Source organism: Haliaeetus albicilla, chromosome 1 (assembly GCF_947461875.1).
Source record: "Haliaeetus albicilla chromosome 1, bHalAlb1.1, whole genome shotgun sequence".
In the NCBI taxonomy this organism is placed as follows: domain Eukaryota; kingdom Metazoa; phylum Chordata; class Aves; order Accipitriformes; family Accipitridae; genus Haliaeetus; species Haliaeetus albicilla.
This window is the reverse complement of record NC_091483.1, coordinates 58,137,308-58,159,635: the sequence shown is the minus strand read 5'-3', so window position 1 is coordinate 58,159,635 and position 22,328 is coordinate 58,137,308. Positions and strand designations below refer to the sequence as shown.

The 22,328-nt window shown below is 38.5% G+C and overlaps 2 protein-coding genes across 10 annotated transcripts in view; one reads left to right on the top strand and one right to left on the bottom strand.

The window, feature by feature from the left end:
* Nucleotides 1-228: 228 nt before the first annotated feature.
* SHISA3 (shisa family member 3) lies at nucleotides 229-3,368 on the top strand. Its single transcript, XM_069791008.1, has 2 exons — nucleotides 229-529; nucleotides 1,523-3,368. The coding sequence occupies exons 1-2, from the start codon at nucleotides 235-237 to the stop codon at nucleotides 1,972-1,974; spliced, it is 747 nt and encodes a 248-aa protein (XP_069647109.1). The 5' UTR covers nucleotides 229-234; the 3' UTR covers nucleotides 1,975-3,368.
* A 3,501-nt stretch (nucleotides 3,369-6,869) lies between these two features.
* ATP8A1 (ATPase phospholipid transporting 8A1) overlaps nucleotides 6,870-22,328 on the bottom strand; it is a 129,070-nt gene continuing 113,611 nt past the window's right edge. For all 9 annotated transcript variants that reach the window (XM_069790928.1, XM_069790937.1, XM_069790944.1 and 6 more), the window contains 4 exons: nucleotides 18,985-19,073; nucleotides 18,487-18,579; nucleotides 11,791-11,882; nucleotides 6,870-11,442 (listed from right to left, as the gene is read on the bottom strand). In XM_069790928.1, coding sequence (XP_069647029.1) covers nucleotides 11,345-11,442; nucleotides 11,791-11,882; nucleotides 18,487-18,579; nucleotides 18,985-19,073 — 372 coding nt within the window. In that variant the 3' untranslated portion in view covers nucleotides 6,870-11,344. The remainder of the gene's footprint in view (nucleotides 11,443-11,790; nucleotides 11,883-18,486; nucleotides 18,580-18,984; nucleotides 19,074-22,328) is intronic.

Here is a 22,328-nt window from a genome sequence, read left to right as displayed (position 1 = left end):
GGGGGGTGGGGGTGGGGGTGGGCAGCGACGTGCGGGACGGGGAGGGGGGGGGAAGCTCCGGCGGCCGAGGAGCGGCAGGTGAGCGGGGGCGCGGCTGCGGGGGGCCGGGGGGAGAGCTGCCCCCCACCCCCCGGACGCGGCGCAGGAGGCCCCGCACCGCACCCGGGGCCGCCCCCTGCCTGCCCCGGCGGGGCGGGCGGGCAGCGGGGCGGCGGCGGCGGCGGCGGCGGGGCGATGGCGGGGCGGCGGCGGGCGCCGCCGCTGCTGCTGCTGCGCTGCCTCCTGCTGGGGCTGCTGGGCGGCGGCGGCGGGGGCCAGCCCGGCGGCGGCGAGTACTGCCACGGCTGGGTGGACGGGCAGGGCGGCTACCACGAGGGCTTCCAGTGCCCCGAGGGCTTCGACACGGCGGCCGCCACCATCTGCTGCGGCTCCTGCGCGCTGCGCTACTGCTGCGCCGCCGCCGAGGCCCGCCTGGAGCAGGGCGGCTGCACCAACGACCGGGAGCCCCCGGACCCGGGAGTCACCGCCCGTGAGTGCCCGGCCCGCGGGTCCCGGGGCGGGCGGGAGCCGGCCCCCGCGGAGCGGCGGCGTCCCTACCCCCCCCCCCTCCCCCGGCAGGAGCCCGGCGGCCGCCCCCGGCGGCGGCTGCGGGGTCCCTGGCCCGTCCCGTCCCGTCCCGTCCCGTCCCGTCCCGGCGGGTGGGCCGGCGGCGGGCGCGGCCGCAGGTGCTCAGAGGGCGGAGGCGCCGGGTGTGCGGGGCCGCGGGCGGCGGGTCGCGGCTGCGGGGGCGGCCCCGCGGCGGGAGGCAGAGCGGGCGCCCGGGGACGGAGGCGCTTCGTGGCGTAACTTGACGGTGAGAAGGGGCGCCCGCGGCAGGGCCCGTCCGAACGGGAAGGCGCGTTGGCATCCTCGGTTCGCGCCGGCAGACTTCACGGCGTCGGTTTTAAACTTAAACGTTGTTTGTCCCGGAGGTGAGGCTGGGCGCCGGTGCTCTGCAGGCACAACCCCGCCGGGCAAGGGGCCGTCGGGCTTCCGGACAAAAGAAACCCGGCGGCGCACACGGAGACGGGTGGCCCGAGCCGCACGTTCTGCCCTTGCTTTCCACCTTACGGGCGGAAGCGAGTGAACGGCGTCTGCAGCGTTTGAGCTTTGCCTGCAGGTTCAAGCTGTTGCGTTGGACGGCCCCGACCGTTCTGGGGGATGAGGGAGGGGGAGAGGAGTGCGATTCTTGAGCGAAGCCTAGCTAGAACCAGCAAACGGGACGCAGCGTAGACAGCTTTTACCATTGGGAGCTGTTAAAACTGTCGACAGGAAGAAATTTTGACTGGTACGCGCAGGGTTTGAACTTCAATTTTCTTCTAGCGATAGCGGTCGGAAGCTCTGTCTTCTGAGCAGCTCCCTGTGTTAGTGGGACTGAAACGATGTGGGGCTTCATAAACTCTGGGGAGTTTATTTCTGCGCAGCAGACCTGTTACTTCAGTAGGCTAACGCGCGTGGCTTTTCTTATTCTTTCTTCTCCCAGAACCAATCTACGTTCCATTCCTCATTGTTGGATCAATATTTATTGCCTTCATTATCGTGGGCTCTCTGGTGGCGGTGTATTGTTGCACGTGTTTAAGACCTAAACAGCCGTCGCAGCCGATACGATTTTCTCTGCGGAGCTATCAGACCGAGACTCTTCCCATGATCCTGGCCTCGACAAGCTTCAGGACGCCGTCGAGGCAGTCCAGTACCGCCACAAGTTCCAGTTCGACTGGCGGCTCTGTTCGCAGGTTCTCCTTTCCCCGGGCAGAGCCGGGCTGCCTTGTGGCATCGCCACCTCCGCCCTACACGTCTGGCTGCTTCCAGGCAGCCCACGCGGTCCACCTGAGCCAGCCGTCGGGGTTTCTGGTGTCACCGCCGTACTTTGGGTATCCCCTCCAGGCAGAGCCTGCCCTGGCTGGGAAGAGCTGCTCCGATTTCAGTCAGAGCTGAAAGGAGTTGTGAAGAGCTAACGCAGGGACCGCTGCTGCTGCTGCTGGGTGTCACGCTGACTCGCTGTGTGGCCGCGGAAGTCAGAACCGTTCCTGTGGGTGAGTTGCCCTCGGAAAGTGCAAGGTCTCCTTCGGGATCTCATTGCCCAAACTTGGATCACACTTCCAAAAGAATTGTAAAATATTCCAAACCGTTGCTCTGAAAACTTGAGCGCCCTGATCGTTCAGTCTAATTTGCGCGGGACGTGTTCAGAGACAAGTAGAAAAACCGTTTTGGGACAAAGGTACTCGTTGCACGGTGTTGTAAATGACATTTTAACCCTAAATGCTATTAACTTGGTTAACAAACGGTGGCTGCGTTCCACTGGTAATATTCAGACTAGTTCTGTAAACCAGCAATAAGCCTGAGAAGTAAGACAGGAGTAATACTTACTAAAGAGGATCCTGAAAACATCTGACTGCTTGCCACTTCCATAAGCAATGAAAATAAGAGGAAGAACTTTACTACACATAATCAAAATGCGTAGGATTTTTAAAATACACATAATATACCTGAACTTAGACTGCATATTTGTATTCGTAAACTTGAACGATAGATAAAACTAGTACTAATTAGGCTAGTTGAAAATGAGCCAATCCCAAGCAGCCAAATAATTACCTATGAGAAAAGCAGAATGTATTCAGCAATATCCCTAGTAACTTCTCCGTATAAAATTCTGAAAATGGTGTTATATTAAAGCATTTTTCAGAAGGAAGTATTTATTGTTGGCTTTTTGCTCAGCAACGTAAGTTGGACAAACTGATTGATCATAAAGGCATATTTGTAAAATTAGCCATGTATAAAATGTAAAGACATGCTTGTAATTTAAAATGTATTTGCAGCATTGACAACACTAATTATATAGTAGTCACACAAAAAAAAGAATTATCAATAAACTGTGTGATTGAAATGTTGTGTCATCTGTATGTCTCTGGACAGACAGTGTTTGATGAGCAAGTTTTCATTTGGATGGTGTAACTGTACTGTATTTTTTCCTGTTAAAAATAGTTAATTTTGCTTTTGTAAACGATTTACATCTTTAACTGCACCTGTTGTGCAGATTTAATATAATAAAAAATTCTGAATATATATAGCAAAGTAATAGATTAATTAATGTCTTTTATATGTAACAGTGGTAAAAATGTGGTTAAAACTACACTGGTTAGTTGGGTATTTTAATTTAAAACATCCTGCCCTAGGAATAAATTTTGTTTGCCCTTCTACATTCCTTCACCCAAGTAAACCAACAAACCAAATGGAAGAAAAAAAATGCATCTAAACCAAACACATGCAGCAAGCAAATGGAAAATACACATGAAAAAATGCAGTCATTAAAGGGCTTCTCTGTATGCTTACTTTTGTGAACAAAGTCATTCTGTGTGTCAGAATCTACAATATCACAGGCTGAACTTTTCTTATTTTATCAGCCCCACACTCCCTCTGTATATGATCTGTTGAAGTGCGTTATAGCTGACCTATTTTACAAGTACTAGCATATCTGTGCAGATTAAAATTATTACAGCACTTCTATTCTGAATTACAGTATACTTCTCTGTGTATTAGAAAAGTTTCATTGGTTCTTTCTCAAGAGTTGAATAAATTTTTTTTCTTAGCAAATATCTAGCAATCAGTATCAGCTTTTATGAAACAAATATTTTGAAATAACCCTCTTAATATGTTTTTTATTGCATAATTACAATCAAACATATTACTGGTGGAAATGCGGTTTCTAAGCAGAAAGACAAGTTGTATAGAATGATGTTTTAAGTCATAGGCTTTAGCTTGAATGCTGTAATTGTCAATTACAAACTAAAATCATGATACACAGTCATGTATATGCTTCATAAAAATCTAAGAAGTGGATTTTGAGTACTTGAGAATTAATTGAAAAGTAAGTGTTTCGGCTTGCAATTTTTTTAGAAACAATCTTCAAGGAAAGGGGTGGGTAAATTTTTGCCCACCTTTGTTGATGTTTCATAGGACTCTTTCCACTGCGCATTTGGAACGGGTAAGAAATATGGGACTGTTCCAAGTAGCTTTTTGGAAAACTCATTTAATATTGCAACAGATAGTGGCTTTGTTGTTTGGAAGCATCCTGCCAGATCTGCTGATCATTCCTATATACAGCAGAAGCAGATTAGTAAAACAATTAAACTCTTATTTTTTACAAATTATAAGTCTTCAATTAGTAGAAATCTTTCTTTATCTAGTAAACCAAGGCAACACAGATCCTTCTGGAAGCAGGAACCTGATCAATTTTAGCTAAGAAGGTGCAATTTTTTGTACCTTTAAAGAGCGATTAGTCATCAGCGCCACTGGCACGGGTGGTGGGTAGCTGAAATTCAGCGTTTTCCTCAAAGACAGGCTGTATACAGGTCATGAGTTGGACTCGGTTATTGCCTGTTGACATTTGGCGGTCAGGGTACGCTGGACAGGCCAGGCTGCTTCACCATAATCGTCTCACTGGGCTCTACAGTCAGATTTACTAATGTTTTAACACAGGGATGGATTTTTGCTACACTTGCGTACAGGCTTCCAGATTTTAGCGATTATTCAGCCTAAGTAAAGGCTGTGCAGTTTGCCATGTAGTGTGAAACTCGACCTAGCAGGGAAGAGCCCTCTGAGCTGCTTCCCTTTTCTCCCTGGTGCTGCATAATGGGTTTGACCTCATAAAATGCTTGAAGAACTTGACACGCAGGAATAATTTCATTGAGTCAGGGAAGTCTGTATGCTTACGGAGTGCTAAGCCCTTCACAGATTGGTAGCCAGAGCGCAGACGGGGGTCTAAGGCTGGGAAATACCAGGTGTAGTGAAAATAGCTGTGCGTGGGTACCTGTAAAGCAGGTGAGGTGGGGACTGTGCACCATCGGCAAGTAGACGAAGAAGAATCTGTAATTTAAGAAGAATCTATAAATTATTGTTCACGTAGCTACAGTGGCAGTGACCTGTGTAGCTGAAGGGAGAGGAAGGGAGGGGGGCAGAATACAAGCCCCCAGACTGAGATGCTTGTTGCCTGTGCCCGTAGTTTCCAACCCGGATGGATTCGGGGTGCAGGCGAGAATGCTGATTTTCCTTCCTAATGATAAGGACCTATTGGCACTAGATGCTCCTGTGAAATAGTAATTTTTTCTAAAACTTGCAGACAGAACACAAATTCCATTCTGATACACAGTTTTAGTGACTAATGAAACGGTCTGAAGGGCTAGATGTATGCTTGAACTAAAAGCAATTGCTTGCTCTCAGAAGCAACGTTTACACAGTAAGTGCTTTACTGCCATGCTTATTTTTTAACACAGTAGGTTGAACTATTTCTTTTGTAATGCTGGAGCTACTTCATGCTCATTTCACTAGAGTGACGCAAATCTAAAATACATCAAAATGAAACAAAAATCACAGTAAATTGATGATTGTCATTCACGCACATTATGCACAGAATGCTTTGATTGCCATTAACTGGTAATGGCGTGTCTGAAACCCAAACCTTCTGTGGGCAAAGAATAATAGTGACATGAATTAGATCAGCCATTTGTTTTGTATTTCTACATTCTGGGTTTCTTAAGTGCCTATCTCCAAAATGCATCAAAACTCTTCAGTGCTAAGAAAACATTACACGTACTTGCAAGAATGTGTGAAGGATTTTATTTGAAACTAGGTAAGCGGTATGGTATATGGCTATGTAAACTCATGGATTATATGCAACACTAATCCCACTGGAATTAAAAAAAAAAGGTGACAATTTCAACGTTAGTTTGTCACTACGGTTCAGTTACAGCTTGACAGTAACGTTAAGGATATGGAGCCAATTTTCGGTGCTGTTTCTCTGCGTATTGTGATGTGCTCTGTGAACCTGATACTCTGAACAGAGCTGCTGCTTTTGAGGAGGCTGCTGCTCCACGATACTCATGTAAACACTTTTTCATTCACGATTACATAGAGCCGGTAATTCCATGCTATGCTGTCTTCATTACCAAAGGCAGAAGAAGAAATGCCTTTCTGTTATTTTTATTCTCTCCATCTATAACTTCTGCAAATTCAGGGGGCTGTGATGTAAATTGGGTTAGTGAAATGATTTAGCTTAAAAATAATGTTTGCCATAAGAAAGGAGGGAAAGGATTTGAAAGGGAGCCTGGATCATTCTAAACTGGATTACAACCTGAATAATTTCAATGACCTCATGACTGCCAGAGTAATAGAAGTGGTGACATACCATGAGGTGGAATCTCCTTAAGCAGCTCTACCATTAAAGACTGGGTATCATGAAAGTAACAGTGTGAAAGATGCATCTATTAGAGAATACAGAATCTATAAAATAAATTAATTGTCTAGTGTGTATATAAAGAATCAGTCACCTATCTACAACCAAAACTCAGTTTAGCTTTGTATACATTGATTTTTATTCAGTGGGTGGGCACTGTCTGGGGAAAGAAATACCCACTACTGTCATAGCCAAAGGATACAGTATTTATCACTGGCATCTGAAAAAGGAGATGATGCTTCCTTATTCACACTCCATCATTCTTGTACTGCATACTTCTTCAAAATATGGTATCGCCACGAGAGTATGTTAGGGCTCTGCTGCAAATCACTAAATTGTACTCTGGTGCTCCCTTTTTTTCTTTTTAAACTTCTTCCAGGCTTCACATGAGAACTGAGAGAGACATCTCAAAACAGGCGTTTAAAAAAATTTGAAACATTTTCTACTTTTTCAGTTTATATTAATAACATAGGAATTCTCTGTTATTTGTTAAATGCTATTTCTGATGTGTCCCATTTTAAAGAATTAAAAAACAAGAGTGATGAGGTGTCTTCTTTTGAAAGTAATCCCTAGCATTTGCAACCAATCAATTCAACAAAGCTTCTTCATTTAATGGCAAAGTTTATTCATTTTTTAACAATTAAAAGACAAAACATTTAAAATTTGCAGTTCAAAACATGCACATTCACCAAATGCCAAATGACATGTAACACTGCATAGAACTGAATGTGTTACTAAAAGAGAAGAACTATTTATAAAACACAGTGCATTTAACATCCAGTTAAAACTAAACCTGAGAAACTACCATAAACACCAAGTCAAAAAGTCTTCATTCATGCAGCTTCATAATTTCCACAACAGTTTCAGCAGTAATGGCTTAGTGGAGCTGTAAAACCTCACTTTACCTTGAATGCAAACTTTGCTATTACATACTGACCGCTTTCTGCAGCGGTTCATACATATCGAACACTGAAAATCTTAAAGAAAAATTACACTGAAGTAGAAAAACAATATTAATGCATTTATGGCTTCTATTCTACAATAAAGAAACACCATAAAATATGATTTAAAAAAAATTTGTTCTGGTCACAGCTTTGCAATTACAGATCACTCTCTATTCAGAAATGCTTTCATTTAAGTTAAAGTATCAGCCCTCCAAAGTGCCCGACTTTGCACACCATTGCTCAGATGAGTAGTCCTTATACTCACAAACAGTCTAGTCGAGGCCTATGTGAGTAACGGTTTGCATAAGCAGGAACCAGGTTTGGAATGCTAAAATATTCCTTTGTTTAATAAAGATCTATCAGTTAACAGCGAGGAAACTGGGGGAGCGAGGGCAGAGGGGGAGGGGGGAGGAGAAATTAATTTGTTGAGTTCTGTTACCAGTGAAAACATCCAGTAGCAAGAAAGTTGAACTGACAAACTCATTTGCTTACATAGCGCTAGCTTCTCCATGTATTATGAGCAGACTTTTAACAAAGGCATTAAAAAACAGGGAACAGCAACCACCATGCATTGCCTCAGAACACTTAGAAATATTGCCTCATGCAGACAGAATGACAAATTAATCAGAACTACAAGTGCTTTTACACAATACATAAGAAAAAAAGGGAAAAAACTTCTCTCCTTAAATTTAACACATATTCGAAATTACTCATCATTCAAGACGGGTCTAAATGAAAGAAGTCTTAAGACACTTAACGTGCATCTTTGTAACACTGTGAATTTTATGGATGCATGTGGACATACAGGAATCTTCAGTTTTCTCTTAGTGTTTCAAAATATTTTATTTATCATTTTATACAAATAGCACGATGAGTAAGTATAAATCTGTTGAAACTGCTTTGCAAAAATAAGTGCAAAATTAGGAAATGGCAAGAAAAAATTCCAAATACAAACTGCCAATAGGTTTGTTAAAATTTGTTTCCTGCTACTTACTCTTTTGAATCATTTATATATATATGTATATATTTAAAAATAATCAAGTAACAGTATTTATATAAGATACCCGATTTCTAAGTGGCACTGGTTCAACTTTTTGATGGAAATTTTTAATACTAACTTGTAATCGTTATGCAGTGCACATGAAACAGATGGAAAAGTCCATGTGAATTCTATATTTAAAACAAATCTGAATTTTCAAATAGTAAGAACAGAGGCATTGTTACAAGCATTTTTGCCTAAATGGTTTTTTCTTTAAACAAACATCAACACAATCCCCTTATTTTAACAAAGATATGATGTACTAACAGGATGGTAATAGATTATATTACTGTGTACTCAACATGGAAATAAAGTGCGTATTGTATACTTGACCTGATTTAAAAATGGGGACACATAGCTAAGATGATCTTACATTTTAAAATGGAATTGTATGAGCAATCGAAAAAGATAGTTAGAATCACCACATTGTCTTTTTTACTATTTCCAAGCAGTGGTATCTTCCAACCACTAATTACCAGAAAAAATATAGAGACAGGAGAAAAACCCATCAGAAGTAATAAAACTGGAAAATGCACTTCGTGAAATACTACTTCAAATTCTGTAAAGACATAAGGATGAAAGGCTGTGTTAAGACTATCTTAAAAACCTTAAATTACAGTCTAAATTTAGGATCTTAGAGCTGTTTCAGTTGCTTTCTTCCTTTTTAAGATAGTTAAACTGGGGATGTACTGTGTGTTATTTCCACAAACTATTACAATGGTGAGACATTCTATTTCATAGGAAGAATAAGACATCATGTAAATTTCTCATTGTAAATATTTTACAGTGTATTCTACTCCTCATGTCCTTCTCTGCAAAATCAGCAATTAAATCATTTAGAACAGAAAAAGCCCAATAATAATAAAAAATTTACCCATAAAGAGTATGTATGTATGGATTGAGTCATTCTATATGAGTTAAGTACACTGAAAGATTATAAAGGAGCAACAGTGTCATGGTTAATTTCAGAAATGTTTTGAAGTTGGTCATTGTCCCTTGGATGACAGAAAATCGGGATCCCCATTTTAGGAAAGGGGCATGCCCCCAAATTTTTTCTTGCCTTAGGTCAAGTGATTTGGCCCTCCCATATTGATCCATCTATTTATCTATGCCTGAAATGGCTTTTCTGAAGGCAGTTCTTGTCTGCATGACTGACTGGCAGTACTGTTTCTAGTGGGATACGTTCCCTTTGTTTCTGTGTCTTCTGTTTCTGTTTAAAGATCACTCCGGGAAAGTGAGAGGAAGACACTGCATAACATGCATATGAAATGCAGACTGTCTTCCCAGTGATACGCCTTCCTAAATATGTACTTTCATATAGTGCCTTTTGTTGGGCTTTCCATGTGCATTTGTTAAGTTTCCTTCAGAACAGAGCATAAGAAACTTGGATAGTGCAATAAAGTTGTAAGTTAAGTGTTTAGTTAGATGAAAGGCGAGGTAAAGTCACCTTTACTAAGTATATGGGTAATGAAGGAGGGCAGAGAAAAGATGGGATTAGATGACTTTTTACTTTTAAGTTGAAAGTGGATGATTTGGAGAGCAAAGAGGAAATTCTTAATTTAACAGATCATTGGGGATGTCATTGTTCTGCTTTTCCATCTAGTTGATCTCCGTTCAAAGAAAAAAAAAAAGATAATTTCTATGTAATGCACAGAAATTTAATTAAAAATAAAACCAACTGCTACTATAGAGAAATGTATTTTAAATGTCATTATGGTGGCTTTTAAACTCAGGATTAAACATGGACCAAAAAGCTACAAGATTTAACTAAATTCTGAAGTTAAAGTAGCTTTTCTTAGTTTGAAACCTGGTGGTTGTTAGGTGGTAAGCTGAGAAATACCAAGTATAACCACTTAAAAAAGTTATCACAATGTTCTCATTTACACCCCCCCCCCCCCTTTTTTTCCCTTAAACCAGGTGTGTGTCTTTTTCTGTAGTCACTTCCTCTCCATTTTTCATTAAAGGTGAGAGTATATAGGTATTCTGTATGACCAGTAAGTTGTAAAGAGGCTGCTGCAACGTATTTCACACCTTCATAGGAAGTGGCTTTAGTGCAAATAAAACAGTACACACCACAGACTAGCGAAGGGCATGCTTTGCTATTTCAATGTATGCATTTAAAATAATTTTAGTATAAAAATGTTGAAAATTTAAGTAATTTTTAAAAATAAGTTAAAACAAACTTTGTTTTGAACCTACAGTGTAAGCAGATAAAACTAAGCATCACAAAAATAATTAAAGTTTGCTAAAGGGAAGTAAGGCAGAGCAATTCTTAAAAATCGAACAAAATATGTGTACTCAATTTTACAAGGTGGCAGCCATTTTCAACATACGCAATACTAAATGAAAATAAGGGAAAAGCTTGTATAAGGCCAAAGGTGCAAAGACTTGCAGTTTTGAAAGCAAATGCCATAAAGGCCACTCAAATTAGACTCACTGTACTGTAAATCTTTCTCCTCAAGTGCGGAGACTTAAGCATGCAGTTCTGAGATCAGGACTGGAGTTAATTTCCTTTCAAATTATTTATAACAACAGAAAACATTTATGGAACTTCTTTGGCAAACGTTTTTAGGTTAGTTTGACACAAACATCTATAAACATCTTGACTCAAAAGCTTTCTCAAAGAAGGTGAATTAACACCATTAAGATACTATTTTTTTTTCAGCACTTGTTGAAATCAAAGGCTTGTTATCAACTGTATTTAATTACATTAACACTTAAAAACCTTCACAGATGCTAATGGTCTGTCAATGTAAAGTATGTTTAGCGATTTGACCATTGCCTTCCGAGTATATGACCAGTATTGTTTCAACTTCATTGTAAAATAAGCAAGCTGGCAAGATACAAGGTAAATTCCAATCTGTTTACAAAGGCTAAGCAAATACTTGTTAAAAAAATTTAGAGATGGTGTGTTACAGTATAGTTGCACAGTGCTTATGTCTACTGAATACACAAATCCAAACTTTATGGAACAAGACCATCATAGATCTTTAAATCTCTGATAACTGGGCCATGGTCGCAGCTCACAGCAAAGATCTAGTAGTCTGTCTCACAAAAGGAACTGCTAAGGCCTAAATCGCGAGCTGTGTTCCTTCACCATTCCTCAGGCCTTTGTTTTGTGGTATCATAAGCTCTTATTACTTCAGACTGGGAAACTATTCCATTTTCATCTTGAGAGAAGGCATAGCCATCTGCAGATACAGAACAAAATAGAAACCAATTAAGTTTTGATCTGATTTTTTTGTTAAAGCTTTAATAAAAACAACTTAACAAAGGTCAATAGATGGGAATAAACCTCTTTTCAGCAACCAGTAGGTAGAAAAACCGTGCCATTTCCTACATAATTTTGCAGTTATAAAATAGCAGAAAGAACTCTGTGCAGTGTCTTAGGAATGAAGAGAAACCTACCAACAGGCAAAAAACATGGTCTGCTGGGTTTAGGATACTGCGTCTTTACTACAAACCAATGCGGTGAAAGGTAGAATTTTACTTCTATATTATTAATGGATATTAATTTTTATTTGTCAATGAACACTTACGAAGCAAGTTTTGCTGCAGAGAGTCAGAGCGATACAAGTTCACATGGTTCTTCTTAAAAACATTCTTCAGTAGTTGGGCTCTTTCAGTTAAGCTAGAAAGAAAGTGGACACGTGTGAAAAATATTTACTTACTAATTACAGTATCCCTTTATCTTTGAGTCTTTGAGTTAAATGAGAAATAATTATTAAATGAAAACTGTCCATTCTCCTTCTCAACTGCACCTGAACTAATTGTTAAGAAGATGATTAAAAGCGTCTGTGAGGGCAGATTATGAAGTCCAGATCCCTGGTAATGTTTTTACTCGTCACAGCACAGGCAAAAAAATCCATTTGAAGCACTGTTGTGCGCTGACAATACAAATAAATGAATAATATCGTAAACATTTGAGTGTGGCTCCTTCAGAAACATGTGGCGTAAAGGGAAGGCACTGGCTTTTTTGACGTAGCATGGCCTGATTAGTGCCAGGCTGAATTACCGTCTTTTTCTTACGTAAGACAGTGCTCTTAGCCTCTACTGTACGCCAAAGGGATGGGAAAAAGAAGATGGAGGGAAAGTCACATCCATGGCCATCAGCTGTGTGTACAGAAATGTATTACTTCCATGGAAAGTATTCAAGCAAGGTGTATTCCCCATGAAACTCTAGAAGGTGTTTTCCTGGAGATCATACCCAAATAACAGACTACTCTTACTACTAGAGGTTGGTCACTTCAGCCCATCTCCTTCCTTCTCAGCAGTACTGAGTCTGTTGTGTTATGCGTTTATTATGCTTTAGTGTGACTGAAGTGATTCTCCATTTCAGCCCAACTAGAAAACAGAAGTATTAAACAGTTTTTAAACTGAGACTCAAGCATCAGCTGAGTGCTGCAAACTGAATGTAGTAGTGAAGGTATCAGGTTTCTTTACCGTCCATCTTTCTTACAAAGTTCTCTCAAATAGGACTGTACATTACTAAATAAATAACAGGCAAACTAGCCATAGCTCAGAAAGCTTTTGAAATCTGACAATTTTGATAAGATATCAAAGATGTGCAAGGGACTATGTTAAAAAAAACTCACACAAAACCTTCAACTTCTTCCTCTAGATTTGATATTCACTGTGAATTAGAGCTTGTGTTTCAGAGAAACACCAACCTATCATTTGAAACATTTCCAATGCTGAAAAATCCCTCCCCATGTGAAATGGTCTAAAAATCAGTTCACTTAAAAAAAAAAAGTATCTTATGTTTATTCTGAGTATATAGTGATTTGATTTTGTTATAGTTTTGCTAGATTACCAAATTTGTCTCTTGTGTAAGGATGTAGTAAGTAAAACAGATTTCACATGTCTACATTACTAAGTTTTGATCAGTCAAATTACTTTTTAATATTACTGTCAGTTAGCTCAACAGACTTACCTTCCCAGGCTACCGACCAGACTAAGTGGTGCAAGGAATGGAACTAGATTGCTTCCCTTACTAGATTAGCATTCAAACCATTAAATTAGAAATGCTCATTCTTTCTTCAGTGAGTATGTACTTATACTTGAAGTTGAACCACTGTGTTAAATTGGAGGGACTAGTGGTCTATCTCCCCTTTCTGTTTCCCTCCAGTCTGGTAGTTAAAGCATATACCAGGATGTGAAAGCTTGGCTCTTCTAAGTTGAAACAGGGAAATAAACCTACTATTCCCACACCCATAGAGGAATGCTAACTGCAAAATCTACAATGTAAGGGGATAGGCAGGGGAAACTGCTTCTGTGGCTGTGTTTTGAATGAAAAGATGGAATGAGACTTCCTTGTAAAAAAAGGAATTAGGTACCAATTCCAGGAAAGCAGTCGGCATCTGCTGACTGAACCAAGAATGGAGAGGTTGGAGTGTTGAGACATACCTTAGTCTCCGTGTTTACATAAGCTAACTCTTTGGGACTTTTTTTTTTTTTTTAATCCTAATTGCTCCTCTAGGCTGTGTAGGAGCCTTGTTTTTTAGTTCAGAGCTGCAAACTGTTGAAGTGACAAGATTAATAAAAATTATGGACTGAGGTTTAAACCACAAGGAAACACAAAGTGAATAAATAAATATCTTCATGTAAGATGGGAAGTCAAAAGAGGTGGAAGACCAAGTGAATACTTAGATACAGTTATCAACTGTATCTCCTTTGCAATACATCTGAGAAGGACTTCTTAATGTGAGTTGAAATCAGCAAATTTCTATGAAATTTTTGGTGTTACTTTCTAATAAAAAACTATTATCTAATAACTATTACTAAAAATATAGCAGGCCTATTCTAGCATTTTTGGTACCATCATTATTCTTTGCATGTGTTCCAGAATGAAATGTTCAGATGGCTTAAATGCTAAGCACTGAAAATACTTCCTTAAGTTTTACAAGAACATGAAGTATGCACATTTCTTAGTTTATGTATAATGAAGTTTCCACTGCACAGATCTGATTGCTGGTACAGAAAACACAAATTAAGTAGGAAATACATTTGGGAAAAGAGAAGTGCTTCCAGCTATTCAGGTATTAAATTCTGCTCTATTACTGTACTTGAAATACTGCAGGCTCTTTATTATGAATCATCCTGTTGCCATTCAAAAGCATATTTAAAAACCTACATGCAAAGCCAAGAAAACATAATTAATCAATGATAAATCATAGTAACTAAACTCCTATGCTCATTATGCATACTTATATGGACAAGCAGAATATTTACTGTTTTTGAACATAAAATGTACAGATTCACAGGCAATTAATCTCATTTTTAGAAAAAAAAATTACTACTTTATATATTCCTGACCAACCATTTAGCTGGTCTAAAAATAATTTCCAAGTGGACTGAATGAAAAACAATGATTATATGAAGCACCATTTGCAGTATACATCTATACATCTCTAAAGACATTTCCGCAAGTTTGCGCTGTTATTCATGTTACTGTTAGTCTATGTAGTATTCAACTCCGTAAAAATATTCTTGTACTAAGTATTAATACTGTTGTTTCTGCCTAAGCATTATATACAAGGTATCAGAAAAACTGTTTTTGAACAATGGTTTATATACAAAAAATATCCTTTTACCTTAGTCATTTCAATTTTAAGTAGAAATGCCTTTGTGGCATTTCAATTACAAAGGCTCTAATGATAAAAATCATACTTTTTGTGGCACAGATTTGTTAATCCACTGAAGCTGCTCTGTTATTTATCTATTATCTATCAAGGCACCCTCAAGTCAATACTACTCCAACATGGAAGTTTACTTTCTGTTGGAAAAGTGACCATGCAAAATTCACACTTTCTTGCTCAAGACATGTTCTTCCTTAACTGACAAATACATATGATAAAACCAATTTCAATGTGTTGCCTAGAGAAGAAAGAATAAAGTATTTTTGGACAGTTTTGGGGAAATATCTCATTACACATCCTTATGTACACTGAAACAGCCAGACAGGACAGGAATGCTCTTCCTGAGCCTTCAATGATAACAGTCTAAAAACCTTTTCAAATCAGCACTGTAAAAATACAAGGGATGACAGATTTTAAGACTATATTAGCATGTTCTACTTTTAAAGCATATGCTAAAATACAATAAAGATCTTTGAAGAACAGTATTTTAAATTATTTCAATGTAAATATCAATTTTATCCGAATTTTAAGAAAACAGCTGAAAGTGTAAATTTAGAATTTAAATAAAAAATTCCCATCCTAAGATTGTTTGATGGCAAAACATCAAAAGGTAGAGCCTTACAATCTTAGTTGTATTTAAACGCATGCAGTATCAGGTCAACGCAGTTCTAAAAATCTGCAACAAATATATTCTAGGTGAAAAAACAACAATAAAAATTAACACTAATATACTTCAAAGTAAACATTCAGATACAGTCTGATTACAGCATCTAGCCAATAGTAGAATCCTGACCTGTTATCTGTGGAAGCTGAGCCTCTTACTTTGTGTTGTAGCATTTTTAAGATGGGAATGGACAGAGTGGAGAAGTTCGTGAGTTATCTTTCTCATTATTTCCCAGTTACTTCTTAAGCAAGCAGTGATTTATATCTTCTTGGGTTATTTTGGCATTTCATGAGAACAAATCCCTTACTCTGCTATGACGTAAAAGGGTACTTCCAGAGGTATGCATACTAGAAAGGTATTATTTGGTGCTGAAGAATACACAGTAAGTTTTTAAAAAATAACTATTTGTTCTTGCATGAAAAGCACTACAATTTAAGAATAAAAAAGTCTCATGTACAATGTATAAAGACATGTATAAAGTCTCTGTATTTAAAACAGATGTAGAGGACATTCCTTATCAATTTAACTACTTACTCCGCACTAGTATCTAGTTAATCCAGGCTTCTGCAACTTAGAAGACTCAAAAATGTTTACAATAGTTCAATCAAATTTCTGAAGATGCAAGTAAGTCAGTTCATCAGACCATTCCTTCAACAAAGAATACTTTCTCCATAAAGGGTGAAGTTTTGGCTCTATCACCTGAATTAAGATATTATTTTAAAAAGTAATGGAGGGAATAAATCTTTCAGAGATATTAAGATGTGTAACATCCATTGATTTGCATGTTAGGTGGATGCTTGTATACTTCAAATAATACAGGCCTAAAAATGACTTTGTGGAGAAGGAATGGATCTAAGAAAGACATTCTGGCAGGTAACTAAACAACCTTCATGAAGCCCTCTTAACTACTTAATTGTGGGATAAAAAGATAATTATAAAACTAGTGGTGAAAACACCAAGTTCCTCTTACCTAAGTAAGATGGGATTTGGAAGACATTCTGTAGGGTGAAGGAAGAGCATACTGCCTAGACAACTGAAGTAAAAGTAGCTGAATTGGGGAATACAAGAAGTCTTGGGAAAGCAAGTATGGAACACTAAAAAGGTACATTACCTTACTTTCTTCTACATCCACAAGATGTTCCCCTTTTAGCACTGCCTAGTACTAACATCTGCTTTCTTTTCTGCAGTTTATTCTTTTACAACTTTTGCTCTTTGCAAAAGAGCGCACAGCATACATTGCTTCTGGCTCAAAAGTCAGCACATTGATATATGAGTTGGTCAATCTGGAGGAAGATCTTGCCCTGAAGCTGCCTGAATCAGCACTGCCACTGGAGAGAGGCATCCATAACAATCAATGTAGATCACCTTTAAAGGTAAGAGAACTTACTCTTGCAAGCACTAGTTGCATCTTGCAGTGACGAAGGAAAAGTATGCTCGATGCAGGAATTATCATCAACTAGGGGATTCTGCAGTACTTCCAGTCTGAAGCTATGCTACAAAGACAGCATATAGAGCCTGATGGGAGACACTATGCAGGTATGAGCTCCTACGTAGCCCATCACACTAGACTAGGTGTTCCACAGGTGATGGGATGAGTTTCCAGGCCTCACGGTACCTCTCCTGGTATTTGTCTATGGTGCCAGGGAAGATGAACTGCACTAGAGACAAAACATTCTTGTGAAAATGATTTCTAGGAAAAGAAAGGATAAGTAGGAGCAAACACGCACAGGAGCTGGATATCCCACCCATTAGAAATGGTGGTCATCACCTTGGTATCCAATGTAAATTGGTCTTCAACCTGGTAAATCCTAGTAAGTTGATTCCCACAGAACTGGAGGAGGGATACAGTAAGATTGAAGGAAAAAGGGAACTTAAGTATCTTTATGAACAAAAGATGCTTCCTGAAAATTGAACCTACAATAAAAGAAGTGGCTGTTTGTTTTTTCTGGTCTCTTTCCATGCATACCTTGGTAGGAAAAAAGCCTTCTTGGCTAAGCCCCTGCCATGAGGATACTAAAAAACCAGCAGTCCAAAGGGAAGAATGAACAGGAAAATAAAGTATCAACAGTTTTGGCTTTTTTTGGAATTCATAAAACTCATGAAAATGAAGACGAGGAAAGAAAGCTCTAGCTCAGTCAAATGGCACTAATGAATTGGAAGCTGGGGAGAGAGGGGCTTTGTCAACTCATACTCCTGTTCAGCAAGTGCTTGCTACAAGTTCAGCAAGGGTTAAAAAGTCTCAAGTATTTTAGTGAGTGCACACCTTTATGCTGAGTTTACACATAGAAATTGTCCAATTTTTCACTTTTATCTTCTCCCTTTTCAAATTACCTGCCTGACCCGTGACAGAGGATGTAACAAGGAAATTCTTGTGGAGTCTTAAGTTTAACTTATATGAGGTAAGAAATAACTTTGTCAAATTTATTTGCCCTGGACTGGCATTAGGTACAAAGCCAGCTTGTTCTATTCAATTTCAGCAAATCCTAGACAGATTTTGCTGTTTTCCTCTATGCTACCAAGGAAATTTTAAAAATGTATTCTATTTTTTTTGTGTGTGTGTGCTTAGGCCCAATTTATAACTATACTAGTGGAAGAGGCAGGTTTGAACTCACTTTATGTTAATTGTTAACACAGCCAAAAGTGACAGAATTAAAATTGTACCTCAAGTTTGTTCTATACATATTAACTAAAAACATAACAGTCAGCTACAAAGAAACACATCAGTTAACGCCTTTGGCAAAACCTACATCTAAGCATATGAAAAAACATACAGGCTCAGTAGACCTGAAACCTCTTTACAGATGCCTTTTGTTTGCATGGTTTTTGAAAAATAACCTTTTGTCTTTGATACATGTATAAGGCTGAAAATATTTAGCTTTTTTTTTTTAAAAAAAAAAAAAAAAAGGACAATGATCTACATATTTTTACAGTACCTCTTGCCATGCACAACTGCCCCAGGATCCTCAGACTTTGCTTCCAACTCCTGAACTTCATCTACTAGTGTCTTAAAAGTAGCTCTCTTTACTCTGTAAGTAATACAAAATACTGCCAGATTTACTCTTTTTGAAAGTAGCAGAACAGATTGTTTTAACACTTACATAACCATTCAATTTACAAATCCATTTTCCCAGATGACTTAAAATTAAGCTTTACAAGAAGAAATATTATAAAGCAAGTCTAAATAATACATTTTATCAGCTGTTCTTGCAAATTAGAAACAATAAATATTTATTAAAAAGACATTATAATTATTGAAACATTTAAAATACTAGTAACACTTGTCATAAAGTTTGTCAAAAACAAACAAGGTGAAAAATAATTTTATATAATCACCAGAGCCGATCTTCATTTGGTTTTCTTATATTAGTAATTAGAACACACACTTAAAAGTCAGTATTTTCTCCCGTAAACCTTGGCATTTCTGTACTCACACTTTGTATACTACATCAAAAAGTAAAGCTGTCATAGGAATACATAGAAGTCCCATCCAAAACACTCCAGAGCTGAACATCATAGCTGCCTGAAGGGAAAAAAGCACAAAATGTGATGATGTTTTGACAAGAAGTAGGAAAAAAACCTTAGAAATATCAGTTACTTGGTTGCGGGTATCAAAAGCAAATTTAAATGAACCATTCTAGACTCTCTAATGTGAAACAAAACTTTAACTCCTTTTTAAAATCCCGAGTCGCTATAGAAATCCAGTAGATAGGAAGCACTAATTCATGTTAAGAAGCTGGTAGAAAGATCGCACTGCTTAGCTCTTTGAGGGAGGGGGAATCTACCCCTCCACAATCCTGCTCTACACCACTATGCTGATTGTAGGCATTTCCATTAAAATCAGAGTTATTGAAAATCCATGCCCCCCCGGCCCCCGCCCCCCCCCCCCCCCCCAGCACAATCTTTGTCAATACATTATGAGCACAATTTCTTCTCTGCAATCAACCCTAACAGGACATAACGGTTCCTGACCCTTCATATGGATATTGGACGCTCATTTTGCTATATAACTCGGATCAAAGTTATCTGCAACAGAACTCACTGCACCACAGTTCCCACACTGCCACAGACTGCTGTTCAACAAATGGCTTAAAAATGAGAACTAAGAAAACAACTAATTACGTAATTATGGAAGTATGAAACATATTGTTAAATGAAGATCTAACACATTAACACGTGGTGAAATATTTGCAAACAAGATCATTGCCTTTAGCTGTGTGTTTGCTTTTTTTATACACTGCTTTATATTAATACATAGGAATTTCTTCTGTTCATAACCTAACTTGGTCTATAAACATACTAAAAACTAAAACACACTAAAAACCCAAAACAAACATCATAATGTACAGACATTAAAGGAAAAAAAAAACCCTTCAATTTACCCTTGTAATTCATGCCCAAGTATCTACATCAATAATACTATGGGTGCAAGGAGTATGATAAATACTTAATGAGGCACATTACTGAAAGATTGTTTTGCAGTCAGTATTAGAAATATCTTTGTAATGTAATTAGATTGCACAGAGATTGAAAGTAACATTGCTACACAATGATACCCTTTCAAATCCTTTGCTTCATTACTTGGAGACTAATTCCTTTCAAAGGTTAAACGTCAGTATGTAACTAACATAAACAAGCTGAAATTTCACTGATATTAATTAGCAGACAAATGCAGGTAGCTTGCATTAGCTAAAGTCTGATTTCTGAATGTGTACACATGAACATTTTAGAATTATGCTTGATATGTTCATGTGTAAAACCAAAAGTGAATTATTTTCAGAAAAGAAATTTCATTCTCATATAGGTAAAAAGTTCTATTTACTTTGTTTTCATATCCAAATTCCTACTGACACTGATTGTTCGGAAAGCATTAGAATGCATTTGAGCTGAAAATTTGGTCAACTTTGCACAGCTATGTTAAAAGGACACAGATATTGCCCTGAGATTCTAGTAATTATTTCTGCCAACAGCTGTCAGCAAAGGTGTAAACACTGAGCAGTGACAGGTTCAAAATAAAACAATTCACATTTTCAACGGAGAAAAAAAGAAAGAAAATTTTGTATCAGGAAGTGGAGAAAATGTATTGGTGCAGTCACTTTATACGCAAAACATGACTTTTGACATACTTGATGAAATACTCATTTCCTAAACCAGCAGCTAATAGGAAACGTCTACCACAACTACATTTTGCAAGACTTTTTATTCCTATTTAATTATTAGAGAGACAAAGTTTCCTAAAACCCAAGAAAAAGCATAAAAGCCACAACTTGAAGTAATTGCGACTCTTACTTCCTATAATGAACAACATTTTTTAATTTATAAGAACGTAGCAAAGAGCCGTCCTTGTGTTAGCCACCCTGTATTAAATGTTTGCTAGTGAAACAGCAAAAGTGATAATGTAGGTCTTAGGATGTTAATTCTGACCATTGTAATGCTAACTATGAATGAAGGAACAACTGGCGCCTACTATTCAGTCCATCCAGCCTTTGGCTTTACAAATGAACAACATGAATTGAGGAAAAAAAAAAGTTTTTCTGCGTCATATTTGAAAGCCTGTCAGATTTTTTTTTCTTTTACAGAGTTAATCCAAACCTAAAAGATTTAAAGCCGACATTCGCATTAAAGACAGAGGGCCTCTTTGTATTTTTTGGACGAAGAGGGGAAAAAATAAAATCCCACAGAGGTATTTCCTTCCTTTCTGTACAAGAAAGCTCCCCCCTCACTCTGTAGAAAACATTTTTGTCTCTAACTTTTCACATCTCTCTACACATAGGCAGGTCATCTGGGAAATGGCAAACCAATCCTTTTCAGACAATGGCACTAACAGGAGCAGCCTGTTCTGGGGACGGACTCTGGCTGCCTCTGTTCGTGGTTTACAAATTGTTCCTAATGTGAGAGATTTGTGGTCTATGCCAAGTTTCCCCCCTTTAGGCCTTGTGAAACCAAATGGAATCTGCCACAAAAGTGGCTCCCAGGGGAATTCAGAAGTAATCCAAAATGAGAGCTGGGAAGCCTAGTTTATTGTAGGACTTAGAAATCTTGCAGGGAGAATAAATAATTTGTTGTATGTGTAGCTCATGCTCAATATTAGGACTTTCTAAAATGAATTAACATTGTTTATTAAGTGCAATGTACAGATTTTTATATAAGTTCTTATTTTTTAAAAAAGAAGAAAATGCTGAAAAATACTCCCTTCCATTACTTAGTGGCAGATTAGAAATCCTGGCTGCAAAATATTTTTAATGCACTGATGATGTACTGTTAGGAAATTACATGCCAAAAAGAACAGAGAATATTCCCTTTTTCTTCACTATGAAATGATCTGCCAAAACATTTGAAAAGTCTTCTAAAAGTAAAGAGAAAGATGAAAAGAACAGTAAAATTCTTGCTGCAGAAAAGCTTATGAAAACCCCTTCCAGCCTATCTTATTTCAGATATCATCTAGGTACATATCCTCTACCTATAAACTACAGAACTCTTAAAATAATACCTCCTCAACACCACTAAACCAGCAACAGTTTCTCAACAATCTACAGAGACAACTTCATTAGTTTTAGTCATCTGCACGTGTTTGCCTTCATACATGCCAAAGTACTTACTGTTGTAATATTAAAACAGATCTGCATTAACTCCGAGTGCAAAGTTCCTACAAGTGAGTTCTTGCAATACTTCTAGTCTTTCTTTGCTATTTAGAGTTTAAAAAACATCTCATAGTTCCTATTAACTAAGTAGGAACTCTACTTATTAGGTATATTAATTAAAAAGGGAGTGTCCCCAT